Source organism: Carcharhinus amblyrhynchos, chromosome 8, assembly GCF_965287045.1.
Source record: "Carcharhinus amblyrhynchos chromosome 8, sCarAmb.v2.hapA, whole genome shotgun sequence".
Taxonomy (NCBI): domain Eukaryota; kingdom Metazoa; phylum Chordata; class Chondrichthyes; order Carcharhiniformes; family Carcharhinidae; genus Carcharhinus; species Carcharhinus amblyrhynchos.
Window position 1 is genome coordinate 21509045 of NC_137331.1, and position 19059 is coordinate 21528103.

A 19059-nucleotide genomic window follows, 5' to 3' on the forward strand; every position below is an offset into this window, starting at 1 on the left:
TGCATGGTCCGCGCCCCCGCCCACGCAGATCCCCACGGTGGGTGGGATGGGAAAATTCGCCCATCATTTCAAATCAGGTAATCACTCTCCACAAATGCCTGCCAGACATGCTGAGATGTTCTGTGTTTGTATCAGTTTGTATTAGTACAGCTTTGGCACATATCTTACGATTACTATTAGGGTCAGATGGTTTTGCAGCCAATTTAACTTTTTCTTAAAAAAAAATTAATAAACAATTCTTGGAAGACAGGCTTCACATTTTGGATTTGGCACGCAAGTTACTTCCTGTAAATGTCCTGACGATGTGAGGGTTGGACACAGGTAATGCGAGCTGGAGGTCATCCTCCGACTACACCTCCGCAGACGCGGCTCATTGAGAAACTTCCGCCAAACGCTCTCCGCTAACTTTACGTTCGATTTTCGAGCTGTCAGCATTGTGGCGTCACCTGAGTGACAGGGCGGCCAACCAATGAAATGCCGGGGAGCGGTGTGAGCCGGCCAAGTTATACTTCAGCGTGCGGTTCGACTTGGCTGAAAGTTATTCCAACATGGCTGAGAACAAGGAAGAGGTGAAGTATTACCGGCTGGAGGAGTTAAAGCAACACAGCACTGGCAGAAGCGCCTGGATCCACGTTCACAACAAAATCTACGACGTGACCACCTTTCTGGAGGAGGTAGTTCATGTCAAATGATCCGATTTCACTTCAATGAATGTTGTTATTCCGCTTCCCCACCCCCCAACCGTCCTTTTTACTATCAGACCTTCCCACTGTTGTCACGTATGTTTGGTGGTTAGTTCTGCTTTGATTTGATTTGATTTATTATTGTCACGTATTAGTATACTGTAAGAACTATTGTTTCTTGTGCACTATGCATACAAAGCGTACCATTCTTAGAGAAGGAAACAAGATTGCAGAATGTAGTGTTACAGTCATAGCTAGGGTGTAGAGAAAGATCAACCTATTGTAAGGCAGGACCATTCAAAAGTCTGATAGCAGTAGGAAAGAAGCTATTCTTGAGTCGGTTGGTAAGTGACCTCAGACTTCTGTATTTTTTTTCCCCAACAAAAGAAAGTGGAAGAGAGAATGGCTGGGGTGCATGGAGCCTTTAATCATGTTGGCTGCTTTGCAAAGGCAGCGGGAAGTGTAGACAGAGTCAATGAATGTGCACCTTCTCCCTGTGTCTGCATGGGTTTCCTCTGGGTGCTTCTGTTTCTTCCCACAGTCCAAAGATGTGCAGCTTAGGTGGATTGGCCATGCCAAATTCCCCCCTCAGTGTAGCTAGAGGGTGGTGACTAAGCGATTTTCACATAACCTCATTGTAGTGTTAATGTAAGTCAACTTGTGACTAATAAATAAACTTTACTTTTAACCACAAAGTATTTGCCACCAATGAAATGTTCCCTGACTTTCAGCAGCTACTTTTGATTATGGACATTAACTGACACTTGGTGAGAGTTTGTGAACTTTGGACCTTTCATTGATTTGGAAATTGACTGTTCCAGCATTGCTGAATTCCTTATTCCCGCAGGTTCCTTCCTTTGTGTTCCCTCTATACAGATTTTCGACCATATAACTCTGTAACATTGAAGCTAAGATTTCAGCTTTAATATATAAGAAAACGTTTCTAGATTTGATGTCTTCGGGTGGAAAATCAGGTGAACCTGTTGGTTTTTGGGGTGTGGGCTTTTTTTTCCCCCTGACACCTTGTGCTGGGGTTTGTTACTTGCATTTGTTACTGGCTGACCACTGCCACCTGCACAGGTCACGCAGCATGCTGTATGCAATCACTTGAATGTGGTAACCCAAACTGACGCTTTCAGAACCGTCTCAGAATATGTTCATTTTTGTGTCATATGCAAAAAAAAAACCAGTTACTTTTACAATCCGAAAAACCAATGTTCCATTGGAATAGGTTGGATTTTTAAAACATGTTGCACATCACAAATAGCATGTCTTACTGTCCATAGCATGAGGTTTTACTCAGCTAGGATTATAATTTATTTATTAGTCACAAATAGGCTTACATTCACATTGTAATGAAGTTATGTGAAAATTCCTCAGCCGTCACACTCCGATGCCTGTTCGGGTACACTGGGGGAGAATTTAATGCAGCCAGTTTATCTAACCTGCACGTCTTTGGATTGTGGGAGGAAACTGGAGCATCCAGAAGAAACCGACGCAGTCACGGGGAGAATATGCAAACTCCACACCGACAGTGACCCAAGCCAAGAATTGAACCCAGGTTCCTGGTGCTGTGAGGCAGCAGTCTAATCACTGTGCCAACATGCTGCCCCATAATGCACTTTCCATGGGATGTACTTTCCAGTAGAGCTTCTCTGTCTGCAGGATCTTGAAAACAGCCTGAATGTAATGTGTCCTGTATCCTTGTTGATAATTTCTGTATCGCTGACAGGAAGTCCCTCCATGACACCTCAAGGCCCAGTTTCCCAATGGCCGGCACTTTCACAAGTGCTAGTGCTTGAGGCTTAACAGTTGAAGCTAGCAAGCTACATGTCTGCCGGGTCCCAGTATATAACAGAGACAGTTTTATTATGGACAGTAAGACATATTATTTGTGGTGTGCAACATTTTTAAAAAATCCTGCCTATTCCAATAGAATATTATTTTTTAGGATTGTAGAAGCAACTGGTCTTTTTATTTGCAAAGCACAGAAAAAATGAATATATTCTGAGATGATTCTCCTGAAAATATCAATTTGGGTTACTATAATCAAGTGATTGCATACAGCATGTTACGGGTGGCACAGTGGTTCCTCACAGTGCCTGGATTCAATTCCAGCCTTGGACAGCTGTCTGTGTGGAATTTGTACATTCCTCCTGTGTCAGAATGGGTTTTCTCCCACAATCCAAAGATGTGCCGGTTAGGTGGATTGGCCATGTTAAATCACCCTTGGCATCCTGAGATGAGTAGGTTAGGGTGACCAGCAAGGGAAACACTTCAGATTACGAGGATAGGGCCATTGTCAGATGCTGTGTCAGAGATTTGGTGCAGAAATGATGGGCTAATGGCCTCCTTTTACACTGTAGGGATTCTGTGAAAACTTTAAACAATGCTAGCTTCCAAGTTGTTTGTAAATGACTAACACTTGTTGATCTGCCAGACTGTAATTATTTGTGTTATCGGATAGCAATTTGAAGAAAGGCTGTATCATTTTTCAGGTTTGGAGGGCGTTCCGCATGTAAAATGAATTACCAAAATGTCATTTGCTTGCGTGTGAGCAGGATATTAAATTCTGAGCCTTTTCCACAGAAAACAATGTACTGAACAAATGAATAGTAAAGAGCTGCCACCCCACCCTTTACGTTAAGACAAGAATAAATTACTGTGGATGCTGGAAATCTGAAATCAAAGCTGAAAGTGCTGGATTAACTCAGCAGGTCTGGCAGGATCTGGGAGCGGAAAGCAGAGTTATTGTTTAGGGTCTAAATGATCCTTCTACAGAAAATTCCGTCCTGAGCAAAACATAAACTCTGTTTCTCTCCACAGATACTGCCAGACCTGACATGTTTATCCAACATTTTCTGTCTTTATTTACATTTTTAGATACTTACCAGCGGTGACTGAAGCTGTGGCTATTTGTGAAAAGGGAGTAAGAAAATGAATGTGTGCTTTGCTGTTTTTGGGAACTTTCTCCTGGAAATTTGCACCTTATTCCATTTCCACATCCAAGTGAATTGGGCCTTTTCATGACAGCATAACCTTTTAAAGTGATGTTTGTGCTTGATTTAGTCACAGTGTGATGGATTGGATTGCAGTCAGCTGCTGGAACGTCGTAAAATGATCTCTGTAAAATAATTGGGCTATTTTCCACCTGCATCTTGAGTGTTTTTAATTTTTTTTAAATTACAAAGCCAGTGCTCAGAGTGGACTGGGCAAACCCAAACCCATTCCTTTCTTGTTCCAAAAACCAAATTCAAATTCCAATTGAATCCAGTTCATGATCCCCACAAGAGAGACAAACACAATCTAAGCTGACAAGATAAGGCATTGCGCCACCCCCCCCCCCCCCCCCCCGCCCCCCACACAACCTTGGGCTTGATTGACCTTTGATCTTAGCCAAAAGGCCAAGAAGCTACTGTCTCTTGAGTGTTCTCAGGGTGCGCAGTTTGATCAGTAAGTAGAAGGCAGAATGTCCAGGAAAATTTATTGAAAGACCCCTGCTCAAGCTCCTAGTATTGTTGATATTGCCGGATATTTAACAATCTTAGCTGGCCTTTTCAGCTTATGAAGAATAGGCTGGCAAGGAGATCATGGTCCCAGTTATTGAGAAGACATCAGAAATCAATCTGTGCAGTTAGGAAGACTATGTGCTGCCTCTTGCCTTATCCATAAGAACATAAGAAATAGGAGCAGGAGTTGGCCATCTGGCCCTTCGAGCCTGCCCCGCCATTCAATAAGATCATGGCTGATCTGTCGTGGCTCAGTTCCACATTCCCGCCCTCTCCCCATAACCCTTAATCCCCTCTCTTATCAAAAACCCATCAACCCGCGTCTTAAAAATATTTAGCGAGGCAGCCTCCACCACTTCAACGGGCAGAGAATTCCAGAGATTCACCATCCTTTGAGTGAAGAAGTTCTTCCTCAACTCTGTTCTAAACCGCCCCCCCCTTTATCTTGAGGCTGTGCCCCCTAGTCCTACTATCCTTTCTGAGCGGGAAGAGTCTCTCCACCTCTATCCTATCCATCCCATTCATCATCTTATACGCCTCAATGAGATCTCCCCTCATTCTTCTGAACTCTAACGAGTACAAGCCCAGTTTATTCAGCCTCTCCTCATAGCTCAACCCCCTCAACTCCGGCATCAGCCTAGTAAACCTCCTCTGCACTCCCTCCAAGGCTAAAATATCCTTGCGTAAGTACGGCGCCCAAAACTGCACGCAGTACTCCAGCTGCGGCCTCACCAATGCCCTATACAGCCGCAGCAAGACCTCCCTACTTTTATATTCAATCCCCCTTGCTATGAAGACCAGCATCCCATTCACCTTCCTGACCACCTGCTGCACCTGCAAGCTGGGTTTTTGCGACTCATGCACAAGGACCCTGAGGTCCCTCTGCACCGTCGCCTGCTGCAGTTTTTCGCCACGTAAGTCATAATCCTTCCTACCATTATTCCTACCAATGTGGACCACCTCGCACTTGCCAACATTAAATTCCATTTGCCATTTCCTGGCCCATTCGCCCAGCCTATCTGGATCCTTCTGCAGACTCTCCACACCCTGCGCACAATTTGCCGTTCCACCAATCTTGGTGTTATCAGCAAATTTCGACACCCTACACTCGGTTCCCTCCTCCAGATCATCTATATAAATGGTAAATAGCTGAGGCCCCAGCACCGACCCCTGGGGCACTCCACTAGTCACCAACCGCCAATCCGAATAGCACCCATTGACCCCCACTCTCTGCCTCCTATTTGACAACCAATCCTCTATCCACGCTAACACCCTACCCCCAACTCCATGTCCCCTGACCCACTAGTATTTTTGCTGCACTGACCTGCTGCAACATGCAAGGGTTGTTGATAGAATGCATCTGACTTTGGTAGAAGCAATTATTTGAAATGTATTCCTCCTTTATTGAATTTGACCTTCCTGAAAGTGATTTTGGCAGGTTGTTACTTCATTCAGATTGGCCATTTTTTTTACTGGTTTGGGGAATGTTATTTAATACTCCCACCGAGCTTCTGTTTGGTTTCCTGCAGTCAAAGATTTTTTTGTAGCATAGTGAGTTGTTCAAGTTTCATTGCTGGCGGTAAAATAATTCAGACCCATTCCCGATTTTTTATTAGGCAAAGTATCAATGCCAACAGATGATGCCTTTGCTCCAAACTAATACATATAATCTTTGTCTCCTTCCTACGGAATTCCCTTGAATGATGTGAACTCTGAGAGAACCCTCCCTCATACTCAACCAGGAACGGAGTTATTCCTTTGTTTTGTTGACCGGGATATAGCTGATAAAATGCTTCATCTCTCCTTTCTCTTTGTGCACATGTGATTTTAAAGTTGTTAAAATATTTTAGTGTCACTTACGGGATGTGGAGCTTGTGGGGATTTCCACCATTTGTTACCCTTGAGAAGGCATTGAATCAGTGCAGTCCATATGGTTCTGTACTTCAGTTACGGTAATATTTCTGGAGTCCCTTTGGATTGTCTGTTCAATTGTTCAAAGCTGACTGCATATTGGTAACCATTTCATTTAAGCCGAAGTGAGACTAAACAAAAGCAGTATTTGAGCAGCAGATTAAAATAATGTGTAACTGAGACTGAGAGCCTGTTATTTTCCTTTGAATTCCTATTCTTTTTACTCATGTCTCCGCTTGTCTGGTGTCCTTCCTGACATTTCTGCATTGGGTAACCCACAGATCATCTATCCCAGAAACAAAACTGCAGGGAAATAAAAACATCTGGTCATAGACACCGAAATTTTTTTTTTGTTTTGTTCAAGTACTGGCCTTGAGCCTCCCTTATCTGCTCTTCAGTCTTAATACAAGGTTTTTTGTTTCCATGCTTTGAAGATGCAACCCACCAATATGTGGGTAATGAGTTTCAACTATAATTTAAATATATGTTCAAAATACTTTTTTACCTAATTACCCTGATGAAAAAAATCTAAGGTCATTATTTTTATTCTTTGAGAAGATTTGAATATTGCTGCAAAGGTCAACGCTTGTTGTCCCTCCCTCATATTCTTTATTAATACACCTTAGCAGCCCACTGGGATCACAGAAGACTTGTTTCCATTCTGTTCAGTGGATTCTGAGATGACTGAATCCAATGCATGGCCTGTAGGCTCATGCCACATGCTGGGCAGGTTATGCTTGAAGACTTGGATAGATAGGTAATTGGGCAAGTAGGGAGGCTTGTGCTCTCCCTCCATGGCTCGACTTTGAGGGATTTTGTCAGGGACGTGGAGAGACAATGTGATTAATGCCTTCCTGAGTGAGATTTTTCCATTTTCCCTACAAACCAGAGCCTTCGATATAAGGGCAAGGAGGTAATTAATGTTGGAGTTGTAGAGATGTTGGTTAGGCCACACCTGGAGTATTGTATGCAGCTCTAGTCACCTCACTATAGTAAGGATATGGGAGCATTAGAACGGGTACAGAGGAGGTTCACCAGGATGTGGCCTAGGATGGAGCATTTTCACCTGAAAGGGGTGTTTAGAACCTGAGACGATGAGCAGGGAGGAGATAGAGGAGGAGGTGTTGCACCTTCAGTGATTGCATGGGAAGGTGCCGTAGGCAGGGGGTGAGGTGTTAGGTGTGATGGAGGATTGGACCAGGGTGTCGCGGAGAGAGTGGTCTCTGTGCAATGCTGAAGGTGGGGTTGAGAGGAAGATGTATTGGGTAGTGGCAATATGTTGGAGTTGGCGGAAATGGAGGAAGATGATCCTTTAAATGTGGAGACTGGTAGGATGAAAAGTGAGGACAAAGGGGGACCCTATTCTGGTTCTGGGAGAGAGTGAGTGCAGTGCTTCAGGGGATGGGTTGGATGCAGCTGAGGGCCCTGACTGCCGCAATAGGTGGAAAACCGCGATTGAGAAAGAAGGAAGACATATCAGTGGCATTATCAAGAACAGATGCAGCAGAGGCAAAGGAACTGAGAGAATGGAATGGAGTCCTTACAGGATGTAGGTGTAAAGAGCTGTAATCAAGGTAGTTATGGGAGTCGGTGAGCTTGTAATGGATACAGGTGGACAGTTTAGAGAAGTGTCAGAGATGGACCATGTGAAGGTGATAGTGCGGTGGAAATTGGAGGCAAAATTGATCAGTCTTTTTCAAGTCTAGACAAGAGCATGAAGTGGCACTGAAAAAGTCATCGATGTACCGCTAAAGGAGTTGTGGGAGGAGGCCGGAGTAGTACTGGAACAGGGAATGCTCCACGTAACCCATAAAGAGACAGGCATAACGGGGACCCATGTGGTGCCCAGAGCCAAACTTGGGATCTGACGACCGAGAGGAGGTAGAGGGTCATGGATGGGCGTTGGTATTAATGAGTTGTTGGAACATGCATCCCTTAACACCTAAAAGGAAGAGAAAAATGTTCTTGTTGATACGTCAGATGAGACAAAGAATGAATGAATGAATTTGGAGGAAGTGAGATGAGTTAAAGGAGAAATTGTTGAGTGAGAGAACGAGTTCAGCCAGGCAGAGGAGAGTGGTAGTGATTGGGGATTGTTCAGAACTCTGTTCAAGGAAGGAGTGAAGAGCTTTGAAGCCATCATGGTGGGGAATAGAAGTGTAGCAGAATTGGATATCCATGGTGAAGAGGAGGTGGTTTGGGCCGGGGAACTGGAAGTCGTTGATATGGCGTAGGACATCAGAGAATATAGGTGAGAGGGGACTGGACAAGAGGAGAGAGAATGGAGTCAAGATAGGAGGAAATGGGTTCATTGGGACAGGAACGGGCTGACACGATGGGCCTACTGGGGCAGTCCTGTTGTGGATTGTGGGAAGGAGCTAGAAGCAGCTGTCCCGGGTTGGGACGCTGAGGTTGGAGGCAGTGGAGGGAAGATCCCCGAAGGAGATGAGGTTGTTGACAGTCCTGGAAACAGTGATTTGACATTTAGTGGTCAGATCGTGATCCAAGGGGAGGTAGAAGGAAGTGTCTGAGAGTTTGGCGCTCAACCTGTGCGAGGTAGAAGTCCACACGCCAGACAACAGCAGCATCCCCTTGTCGCTGGGCTGATGACAAGGTCAGGGTTGGTCTGAAGAGAGTGAAGTGCAACAAATTCGGAAGGTGACAAGTTAAGAGTGGTTGAGAGGAGCGGAGAAATTGAGATGGCTGATAGTTCTCAATGAAAAGATCAAGAGCAGGTAAGAGTTCAGATGGAGGGGGAATGCTGGAGGTGGATAAGAGAATCTGCTAAAGCGGGGCGGGGGGGGGGGGGGGGGGGGGGCGGACTCCTACCCAAGGAAGGGAGCGTGAAGGCGGCAGAAGAAGAGTTCAGTGTCATGTCAAGCTTGAAGTTTGTTAAGATGAGGTTATAACGGTACGAAGCTGAGTCCTTTGCTGAGTGCAGCACGCTCAGCCTCTGAGAAGGGTAGGTGAATAAGCGGCAAGGGAGGGATGGGATCTGAGGGACAGGAGGAGGTAGAGGGTCCTGGATGGGTATTGGTATTGATGAGTTGTTGGAGTTTGCATCCCGTAAGGAAGAGGAACATTTTCTTGTTGATATGTCAGATGAGACCAAGAATGAAGTGAAACTGGGGATCAGGCCAGCATTGAAAAAGAGTGAGATGGTGCTGCTGGAGAGAGATATCCTGGGTGTACATATGATGGCGCATGGCACTGGGTGTGGATCTCAGGATGAGGCGAGAACAGAAGTCCAAGAACCGTTGTATGTCCTGGAGATACCTGTAATCCAGGGACAGTCGCTGAGGAAGGAAATATGGCTGTGAAAGCAAGTTTGGCAAATACGTTATCAAACACCAAGAGGGAAATGGAAAGCAGCGATGGTGCACAGGATGAGAGAGACAAATGGAAATTCTTTCAGAGAGAAGAGCAGTACTTCAGGGAAGGCATTCCTAGGAGAGAAGTGGCAGTACGTTACACACTAAGGTAAAAGCAAAGTACTGTGCGTACTGGAATCTGAAACAAAAACAGAAAATGCTGGAAAATCTCAGCAGGTCTGAAAGCATCAGTGGGGAGAGAATAGAGCCAACATTTCAAGCCTAGATGACCCTTCATCAGAGCTAATAGCAAAGAGAATCAGTTGAGATTGGGGTGGAGGGGGGTTGTGGAATTCACGGCTGAGCTAGATAGATTTTTGATCAGCAAGGGAGTTAAGGGATATAAGGGCAGACAGGAGAATGGGAGTAAGGCCACAATTGGATAAACCATAATTTTATTGAATGGCGAGCGGACTCAAGAGACTGGATGGCCTATTCCTTATCCTATTTGTTCATAAGTTGCGATTTGAATTCAGATCTTCAGATTTATTAGTTCAAGCCTCTGGAATACTAGTTAGAATCATAGAAATCCCACATCACAGAAGCAGGCCATTTGGCCCAGTGAGTCTGTACTGACTCTCTGATGGAACATCACACCCAGACCCTATCCACATAACCCCACACATTTACCCCGCTAATTCCCCTAACCTACACATCTTGGGACACTAGGGACAATTGAGCATGACCAACCATCCTAACCTGCACATCTTTGGGCTGTGGGAAGAAATCAGAGCACCCGGAGGAAACCCATGCAGACACGGGGAGAATGTGCAGACTCCACACAGACAGTGCCTGAGGCTGGAATCAAACCTGATTCCTTGGTGCTATGAGGCAGTGCTAACCACTGAGCCACAATGCTGCTCTCTCTAACATAATCACTGTGCTACTAAACCCTCGCTCTTATCCAAAATATAATAGAACAGAGGGGGTGGTAGATTTCTCAGTGGAAGTTTCCAGCAAACATATATTCCTATTAAATTTGCATTAGTAGTGAGAATTTTGAATTAAACTTTTTCGGGTATGGCGAGCCTTAACTTTCTTCCTAGACCACTGAAGCAACTGTTATTTAACATCACTACTTTTTTTATGTAAATCTTTGGCAAAAGATCTGTTTGGTTTTGTGCAATCCATGTCAAATCTAACCACTGATTTACGTATGCAAGTATAATTTTATTGCACATGCTATTTGCTTTAGATTAGATAAAACCGCACAACCAGTTTCTGAAATCTTTCATGGATGCTAAGAGACAGATATTTTACCTTGTGTACTATGAGAGCTGCACACCATATACCCTTACCATCAGTTCTCAACTTTAGGATTTTATGAAGGACAAACTTACATGGGCAAAGAATCCCAGGATCAACCATAAATGGGCTTATTAACAAAACAAGATACTCCTAATGCCCTAGTACTAGAGCTCTAAACTATTGCGAAGCCATGACTTATTAGTAAAAGCCTCCACTGAAAAACCAAAGGCAAAACCCCACATTGCTGCCCTAACCTTAACCAGTTAAATTCAAACCCCCTCTGGACTTAGTTGTTACCTTTATCTGTAAACCTCAGTCCCAATATCCCTTGGATCTGGCAGATATTTACAGTTCCCCACAAGGTTGTTCCTTTCTGATGCCGGCTGTAGGCCTGTGAATCAGGTTGACTCTTCCCAACTCTCCTTGGTGACTGCAGTGCCAGACACTATGGTCCTGGTCTTTGTATTACAAACTTTATTAAAAATATCATCAAAGCAAAATTTCTTGGAGACGTCCTGTTTGGATGGTTAGTACTCTGCACCTTTTTGATCTTATTAGTCTGGTCCTGCCTTGCTTGAGACAAACATAAGAACATAAGAAATAGGAGCAGGAGTAGGCCATCTAGCCCTTCGAGCCTGCCCCGCCATTCAATAAGATCATGGCTGATCTGTCGCTGCTCAGTTCCACTTTCCCGCCCTCTCCCCATAACCCTTAATCCCCTCTCCTATCAAAAACCCATCAACCCGCGTCTTAAAAATATTTAGCGAGGCAGCCTCCACCACTTCAACGGGCAGAGAATTCCAGAGATTCACCACCCTTTGAGTGAAGAAGTTCCTCCTCAACTCTGTTCTAAACCTTCCCCCCTTTATCTTGAGGCTGTGCCCCCTAGTCCTACTGTCTTTTTTGAGCGGGAAGAGTCTCTCCACCTCTATCCTATCCATCCCATTCATCATCTTATACGTCTCAATGAGATCTCCCCTCATTCTTCTAAACTCTAACGAGTACAAGCCTAGTTTATTCAGCCTCTCCTCATAGCTCAACCCCCTCAACTCCGGTATCAGCCTAGTAAACCTCCTCTGCACTCCCTCCAAGGCCAAAATATCTTTGCGCAGGTGCGGCGCCCAAAACTGCACACAGTACTCCAGCTGCGGCCTCACCAATGCCCTATATAGCCGCAGCAAGACCTCCCTACTTTTATATTCAATCCCCCTCGCTATGAAACCCTTTCATCAGTGTTCTTTCCTCAACCATAAAAATGTGGACCCCATCCAGATGCCGTGTGTCTGGCTCTCAGGTTGCTAGGTATGTGATAAAGCCCATTTCTCCTTTGCTGTTGTCGATACTTATTTGTAAAATGGCTGTTTGGCTGATGGCCTCCCAGTTTTTTTAGTTGGATTGACTGAAGGCAATTGTTTTCTTTTTTTTAAATAACCATCCCGCAGTCCCTTTACCTAGTGCCGACTTGGTTTTAGATTGACCTGCTTTTGAAGATTAACCCCTTCAGTACGGCCTGCCTCTGTGTGTTGTGGTTTGATCTGTTTATTTGCATGTTTGTGGAAATGGGAGACTGCGATCTGGTTGACGAGACTTGAGATTTTTGGGGTTTTGTTGGATCTTGAGCCCCCACCAGTGATCCTGTGGATGGAGAATGTGGGCTCAAGGTCCTGCCCTATTATTGGCTTCCATCTGGAGATTAAGGTGAGATTTTCTGGCCTCCCCTCAGCCTTTTTCTCAGCGGTGGATAGCAGCATGCCCTTTGGTCCTACTGCTATCAGTGAGAATTTCCATTGAAGCCACCTATGCCACTGGGAAACTTGCTGCAGGAGGCACGCTGCCACGGCGACCAGAGAACCCAGCTGCCTGGAGAATTTCAGCCTAAGCAAATTTGAAAAATGTGCATAAGCTCACATTTAACTTGATTTGTTAAATACACCACATTCAATGACTTTTACTCACTTCCCGCTTTACCACAGTGTTTTAGTGGGTAGAAGGTCAATCTCTTTACCCTAGATTAAAAATTAATGGTGTTTCTTTCCTGAATCCAGTTGCAGTGAACAAAAACGGTGTATACGGGTTTAATCAGTTATAAAGGAAGAATGGTGTTCCCATTCTTATGAAATCATGCTGAGCTCCAGCAAAGTTTTTAACATATTTTTTCACAAGGACTTGTATATTCTAGTAGCTGGTTATTTTTTTTACCTTTTTTTGTTTTTTATTGCTTTGCTTTTGCAATAACCCATAGTCAGCCACATCCTATTCTGGATCACGCCCGTGCAGTTACGCTCATGGATATGGGGGCTTTGTTTGTTCAGACTGCTGATCAAATCCAGCTTCTGTCAGATAAACTGGATCCACATTCTGCAGATTTGAAATATACAAAATGGCTTCAGATGAAAATGTCTTTTGTGACAATAAGATCTCGTTCTTGCAGAATACCAGTCCTACTCTCTTTCCACTGCAACGTTTGAATTCTTTTTAAACAAATGTAATGCCCTGATCTTGACCGCCCTGTTCAGATTTATGCTTACAATGTGGCTTTTTATTTTGAAAGCAAAGAAGAAAAAGGCAAGGGGCCAGAACAGAGGAAATAACTCACTTTTAAAAGAATAAATAAGTGAATTGAGCGTATTTTCAGATTGGTAGAGTGGAACATGGTTTCTAAGGAAATAACACAACCGTGTTTGAGTATACAATGTAACAGTTTTTTAATTTATTTTCATTTTGCAGATTAGCCACATGCAAATGAGGGAGACAGAAGCAGCCATAAGCCTAAGAGATGGCACTTAGCTTGGAGAAATGTAGTGTCCTGCATGTTGTCAGCGCCAACAAAGAATACAGATATAATTTGCAGGGAAAAAGACTGAAAAGTGTCAGGAGAGGAAAAGATTTGATATCAATTGTTCACAGATTAATGAATGTTCATGAGCAATCTAGAGAAACTGTAGCTAAAACTAGCAGGGTATTGGGTTGTATGAATGGATGCTTTGGTACAAATCAGAGGGCAGGACAGTATTTAGGTACTTGACAGATTACGTTTGGAGCCCTGTGCCTGACTTTGGTTCCTCTAGATATGGTGATCGTGGAAAAGATCCAAAGGAGAGCTGTGAGAACCGTTCGTAGCTTAAGGAACCTTAACTGCTTAGGCATAAGTGCTTGGCTCTATTTAGTTTGAAACAGGATAGAGCTAGCATTTTTAAAATAACTCGAGGGTTGGGAAGCACCCCCTTTGGCAGGTTATTCAAGTTCAATTGATTGGGTAGAATCAGGATGTGAGTTTAAACTTTGTAAGAGTTGGGGTGTGTGGATATTATGTTTGTTTCCAGAGGGCAGCCAGCCTCTGCAATACATTGTTGGCTGGATGAGGGTCTTTGACTGGGCAGAGATCACACCATGTGATTACTTGGATTGGCTTTGACCACTTGAGGTGTTTGAAGAGAAATTTCCCAGAGCATCCTGTCACTCTTTGGCTTGGATCTTTCTCCATCCTTGCTTCTGTCAGGACTGAGGGAAGAGCCATGTTAGTCATGATGTGTTGGATCATGACCAGATCCCACGTGCTGTGTCTGCCTCCTGCAATCTCAAAAGTCAGACCATGTGGAGGAATGGGTCTAAGACTCTTTTAATGCTTCAGATTATTTTAAGATTATTATTGATTTACTGAAGGATTTGATTTGGATCCATTTCTGTTTGTGTTTGCATTACAGAGTGCTAGAAAAGTTAGTGTTTGTTACTGATTTTGAAATGCCCAGTAATGGTCCTTGATTTGTACTTCACTGGGTGGGACTTTGAACTTGTTTAATCAGGGCGTTTTTGGATTTTAGCTGAGGTACTCCAAGTCCTGGATCTCATGTTTCAAAGGCTTGTTGTTTTTAATAGTTACGACTTATCCTTTACCTAAAGCCTATCTAGACTTTCAGATTAAATGAGCACGTCACTAGCCAAAATGTTTTCTATTTGTTTATTACCCTTTGTTTAATTTGTTTACTTGAGCTCTTAATGATGTTTAAATGTTTTTAGCAAAAGTGCTAAATCTTTGGACTGAATTGCTCTGAACTGACAGTTTTTGAAGTGCCCATATTTGAATAGCTTTGGTGGATTCAAACTCCTTTCCTGGGTGGGTTGTAGACCAAAATTCTGTACCCTGCTACCGCTGCCAGCGACCAAGGAGAACTTAGCACTCAGCCAACTCTCCATTCACAGCAGTGGGATGGAAGAATCACAGCTCCCAGCAAGGCTGGAGAATTTAGCCATAAAGAATGTTTAAAATTGATTTGTGAAAGTGACTTGTTTGTGCTGTTCAGTGCTTTTTTTTTAATTCTCATTTTTAAATCTCCCCTTTTTATTAGTGTAGAAAATGGAAGGATTTTGAATGAGGGAGAGTGGAACAAGATTTGGAAGGATCATTGGAAGGCAGCGACATGATGTCAGCAATGATTGTTGACAGAGGATTGTTGGGTAACTCAGCACACGTGGGCAACGAGAATCGGTTTTTTAAAAAAGAACATGGCCATGGGGATCTGGAAATTAATTTTAGAATTTTGAAATTCATTTCGCAGGAACAGAGAACTAGTGAGACTTGAAGAGGATCCGGTGACATAAGAGGCACTTTTTTAGTTGAAGAGAAATGACCCATTTACAAAAACAGGAAATGCTAGAAAATCTCAGGCATTCAGCCTCAAAATGTTGGCTGTATTCTCCACGGATGCTGATAGACCTGCTGAGATTTTTCAGCATTTTCTGTTTTTGTTTCAGATTCCAGCATCTACAGTATTTTACCTTGACCACTTTATCAACTGCTTTGCATGCTTGTTAGTTGAATACACAGTAAAGCAGCCTTACAATTTGTATCTGGTAAAAGAAGGACATGTAAGGGCACATGTGAAAGGTACACCATCCAGGTGTTGAGATGGTACAGGTATACATGTGAATGCAAGCCATTTGGATCACTAAATGACTAACACTGTTATGCCCTAGTGAATACTTCTGTCTTGTGTATACGCAAGTGTTGTTTATAAGCAAGACAGCAAAACACTGCTTGTAAATAGTTGCTTTTACCTGTTATAATCATGGAGCTGCAGAGCGGGTTCTGCAGATGCCGGTTAAAATTAATGTAAACTTGTTTGTAGTAGGTCGTGTTTAACATGTTTACCGATTTTGTTTTTAAAGTTTACGTTTATTTATTAGTGTCACGAGTAGTCTTATATTAACACTGCAGTGAAGTTACTGTGAAAATCCCCAGTCGCCTCTCTCTGGTGCCTGTTCGGGTACACTGAGGGAGAATTTAGCATGGCCAATGCATCTATCCAGCATGTTTTTCAGATTGTGGGAAGAAACCAGAGCACCCAGAGGAAACCCACGCAGACCTGGGGAGAATGTGCAAACTCTACACAAACAGTGACCCAAGCCAGGAATCGAATCCAAGTGCCTGGCGCTATGAGGCAGCAGTGTTTACTACTGTGTTAAAGTTTTCCCATCCCAGACTGTCACTGAAATGTGAATCTTAAAACCTCTCACATTATCTCTCTGAAAACAGGAGGAGTTGGATGGGGTGCACTATCTCCGGAAGTGCTAGACTGGAGTGAGAAAAGTTGAAAAGGGCAGGGACAGTTGGCGTAACATTTTTGGCAAGTCATGCAATTTTTGACTGCTTGGAATGAGAAAACCTGCTTTTCTTCCTTTTTAAAATTCACTAATTTAAATTGCAAAGTGTAAGTATTTGAAATTAACCGGAATGTGCTATTTTTAACGCAAACTATTGGACATCATTGGGGAACATGGCCCTGGGCCCTCTGTCTTTCCACATTTCCTCATTTAGAAATATCCTAAGGAAATTCCTGGGCATTCGCTTGTCTTTTCCCTCTGTAAATTCTGCCTCAGACTGGCTTTTTTTTTTGTTTCCAATATTTACTTCCTGTTTGCCTTTTATTTCAGTGATAGGATGTTGAGTTAAGATTCCACTGCCAGCGTGACTGATTGTGTTGATTTATAATAGGCCACATATTTAAGTGAGGCAATTTGGGGTTTGTCCTCGAATAATTAGCTTGTATGGTGCCATGCAGCCGTTTTCAAAGTTGCTGATCAGCTTTTGTCAGTTATCGAGGTTGAGGTGACACTTGATGCTGAATGCTTGATGGGAACCTGGTTGGGGTGCAGAAGGGCTGCTTGATTCAGCGTGGCTCAGGCAGGAGTCTTCTCTTCCTGTCGGGGAACACTTCAGGCATGGGCATTCAGCCTCTGAACTTCGGGTAAGCGATCTTCAAGGTGGCCTTCGTGACACGTGACAATGTAGAAACTGATAACCAAGTTCCACAAACGTGAGGACTGCCTCAGCTGGGATCTTGGGTTCATGTCACACTATCTGTAACCCCACAACTTGCCTGGGCTCGCAAAAGCTCACTAAGCGGTCCTGGCTGGAGGCAATTCACATCTCTTTAACCTGTCCTTAACCCTCTCTCCACTCCTGTACCTTTTAAGACTTGATTACCTGTAAAGACTCGCATTCCAGCTACTGTCTTGTAAATTGAGTTTGTGTCTATGCATGCCCTGTTTGTGAACACAGCTGCTCACTCCCCTGAAGAAAGACTGACACTCCGAATGCTTGTACTACCAAATAACACTGTTGGCCTTTAACCTGGTGTTGTGAGACTTCTTACTGTGCTCACCCCAGTTCAATGCTGGCATCTCCACATTGTGATTCAGTGTGTGCATGAGAGGATGGGAAGGGGAGAAAATGAGATACACCGCTAAGAAAAATAAATGGAACAAATCCAAATACTGCCCTGAAAATGTTATTATAAATGTTTCAAATTTATTTCTTGTACTTTCTTCCTTTTTTTTTCTACTTTTTATTGTAAAATGTTATTTTCCCTCTCAGTCACAGGTGCTTTTGTACCCTATTTTACACTACTACTCAGTGACTTCTAGGAAGTACAATCATAAAATTCCTAAGTGCGGAAGGAAGTCATTCAGCCCATCAAGCCTGCACCTACAATAATCCTACCCAGGCCCTATCTCCATAATCCCACGTATTTATCCTGCTAATCCCCCTGACGCTAAGGGGTAATTTAGCATGGCCATTCATCTAATCTACATACCTTTGGAACATAGAAGGAAACCGGTACACCCGGAGGAAACCGACGCAGAGACAGAGAGAACGTGCAAACGCCACACATACAGTCAACCAAGGCCGGAATCGAACTCCAGTCCCTGGTGCTGTTAGGCAGCAGTGCTAACCATTATGCCACCGTGTGTGAAGACTATTGTTTGGTGCTGCACTCACTTTCTGGACAATATAATGGACTGTTTGCACATACAGAAAGTGTATTCATACAGGTGTACAGTAGCATCACTTGAAATTTACAATAGGAGACTGAGTGACTGTTTTGGCACCCTTACCTAAACGTGGGCTGTCCTGAATGCAGCTGGGGACAGACTTTATGGGTTCAGGATAACCATGCCTACATGCAGCCTGTCCGAATCAGCAGTTATTGAAGGGATTGCTGGCAGCTGCCACCAAAAAGGCAAGTTTAAAGAAGTATGTATAATTTATCTGAATGTGGAGCCCGGAGGAATGGGATTTCTACTAGCTCCATGGCAGTTCCAAAGACCATTATTGGGCTTTATATGCCTCGTTTCCCTCTTTCCATCACCATCCTTTTTTCACGTCCCTGCTGGACTTGCCTGAGGGCTGCTGCCTGAAATCTGCATCCCCTCTGCCAACTACATGATATCATGCAGCACGTCAGGCAAACTTAGATCAGTTTCGAGGCCCATTTTTTGACTGGATCTACCTCTTCGGTGCAGGATGGGTTTGTGGATTTTGCCTTCCAGGAATATACAAAGACTGATGTGTTAGTGCTTGGAGGTATTAGAGGATGTGCGACAAAGAAGCAAAAAGCCAACCACCGTAGCAGCACCCCCCTGCAGAATTGTTTTGCAGCTATTTCTCTGAGTCTTTCTGATTGCTGAAGTAAGCCACATCAGCGAAGACCACAGCTGAAACAGAAATGGGGAAGCTTCTCCACCAAACTGCACAAACTGTAATCTGGAAACCGAATGTTCGCCTGCTCGAGTCAGCGCGACCGCAACATTAAATCATCTCCTTCACAAGTCGAGGACTGCATGTTCTCCCTGAGTCTGTCTGGGTTTCCTCTAGGTGCTCCAATTCGTTACCACAATCCGAAAGATGCACTAGTTAGGTACATTGGCTATGCTAAATTCTCCCTCAGTCTACCCAAACAGGTGCCAGTGTAGGGTATCTAGGTGATTTTTCACAGTAACTTCAATTCAATGTTAATAAAAGTCTACTTGTGACACTAATAAATAAACTTAATATTA

At 43.8% G+C, this 19059-nt stretch overlaps 1 protein-coding gene across 1 annotated transcript in view; it reads left to right on the top strand.

Moving 5' to 3' along the window:
* The first annotated feature begins 501 nt into the window (after positions 1–501).
* cyb5a (cytochrome b5 type A (microsomal)) overlaps positions 502–19059 on the top strand; it is a 37390-nt gene continuing 18832 nt past the window's right edge. Inside the window, exon 1 of the mRNA XM_080193770.1 lies at positions 502–674. Coding sequence (XP_080049896.1) covers positions 549–674 — 126 coding nt within the window. The 5' untranslated portion in view covers positions 502–548. The remainder of the gene's footprint in view (positions 675–19059) is intronic.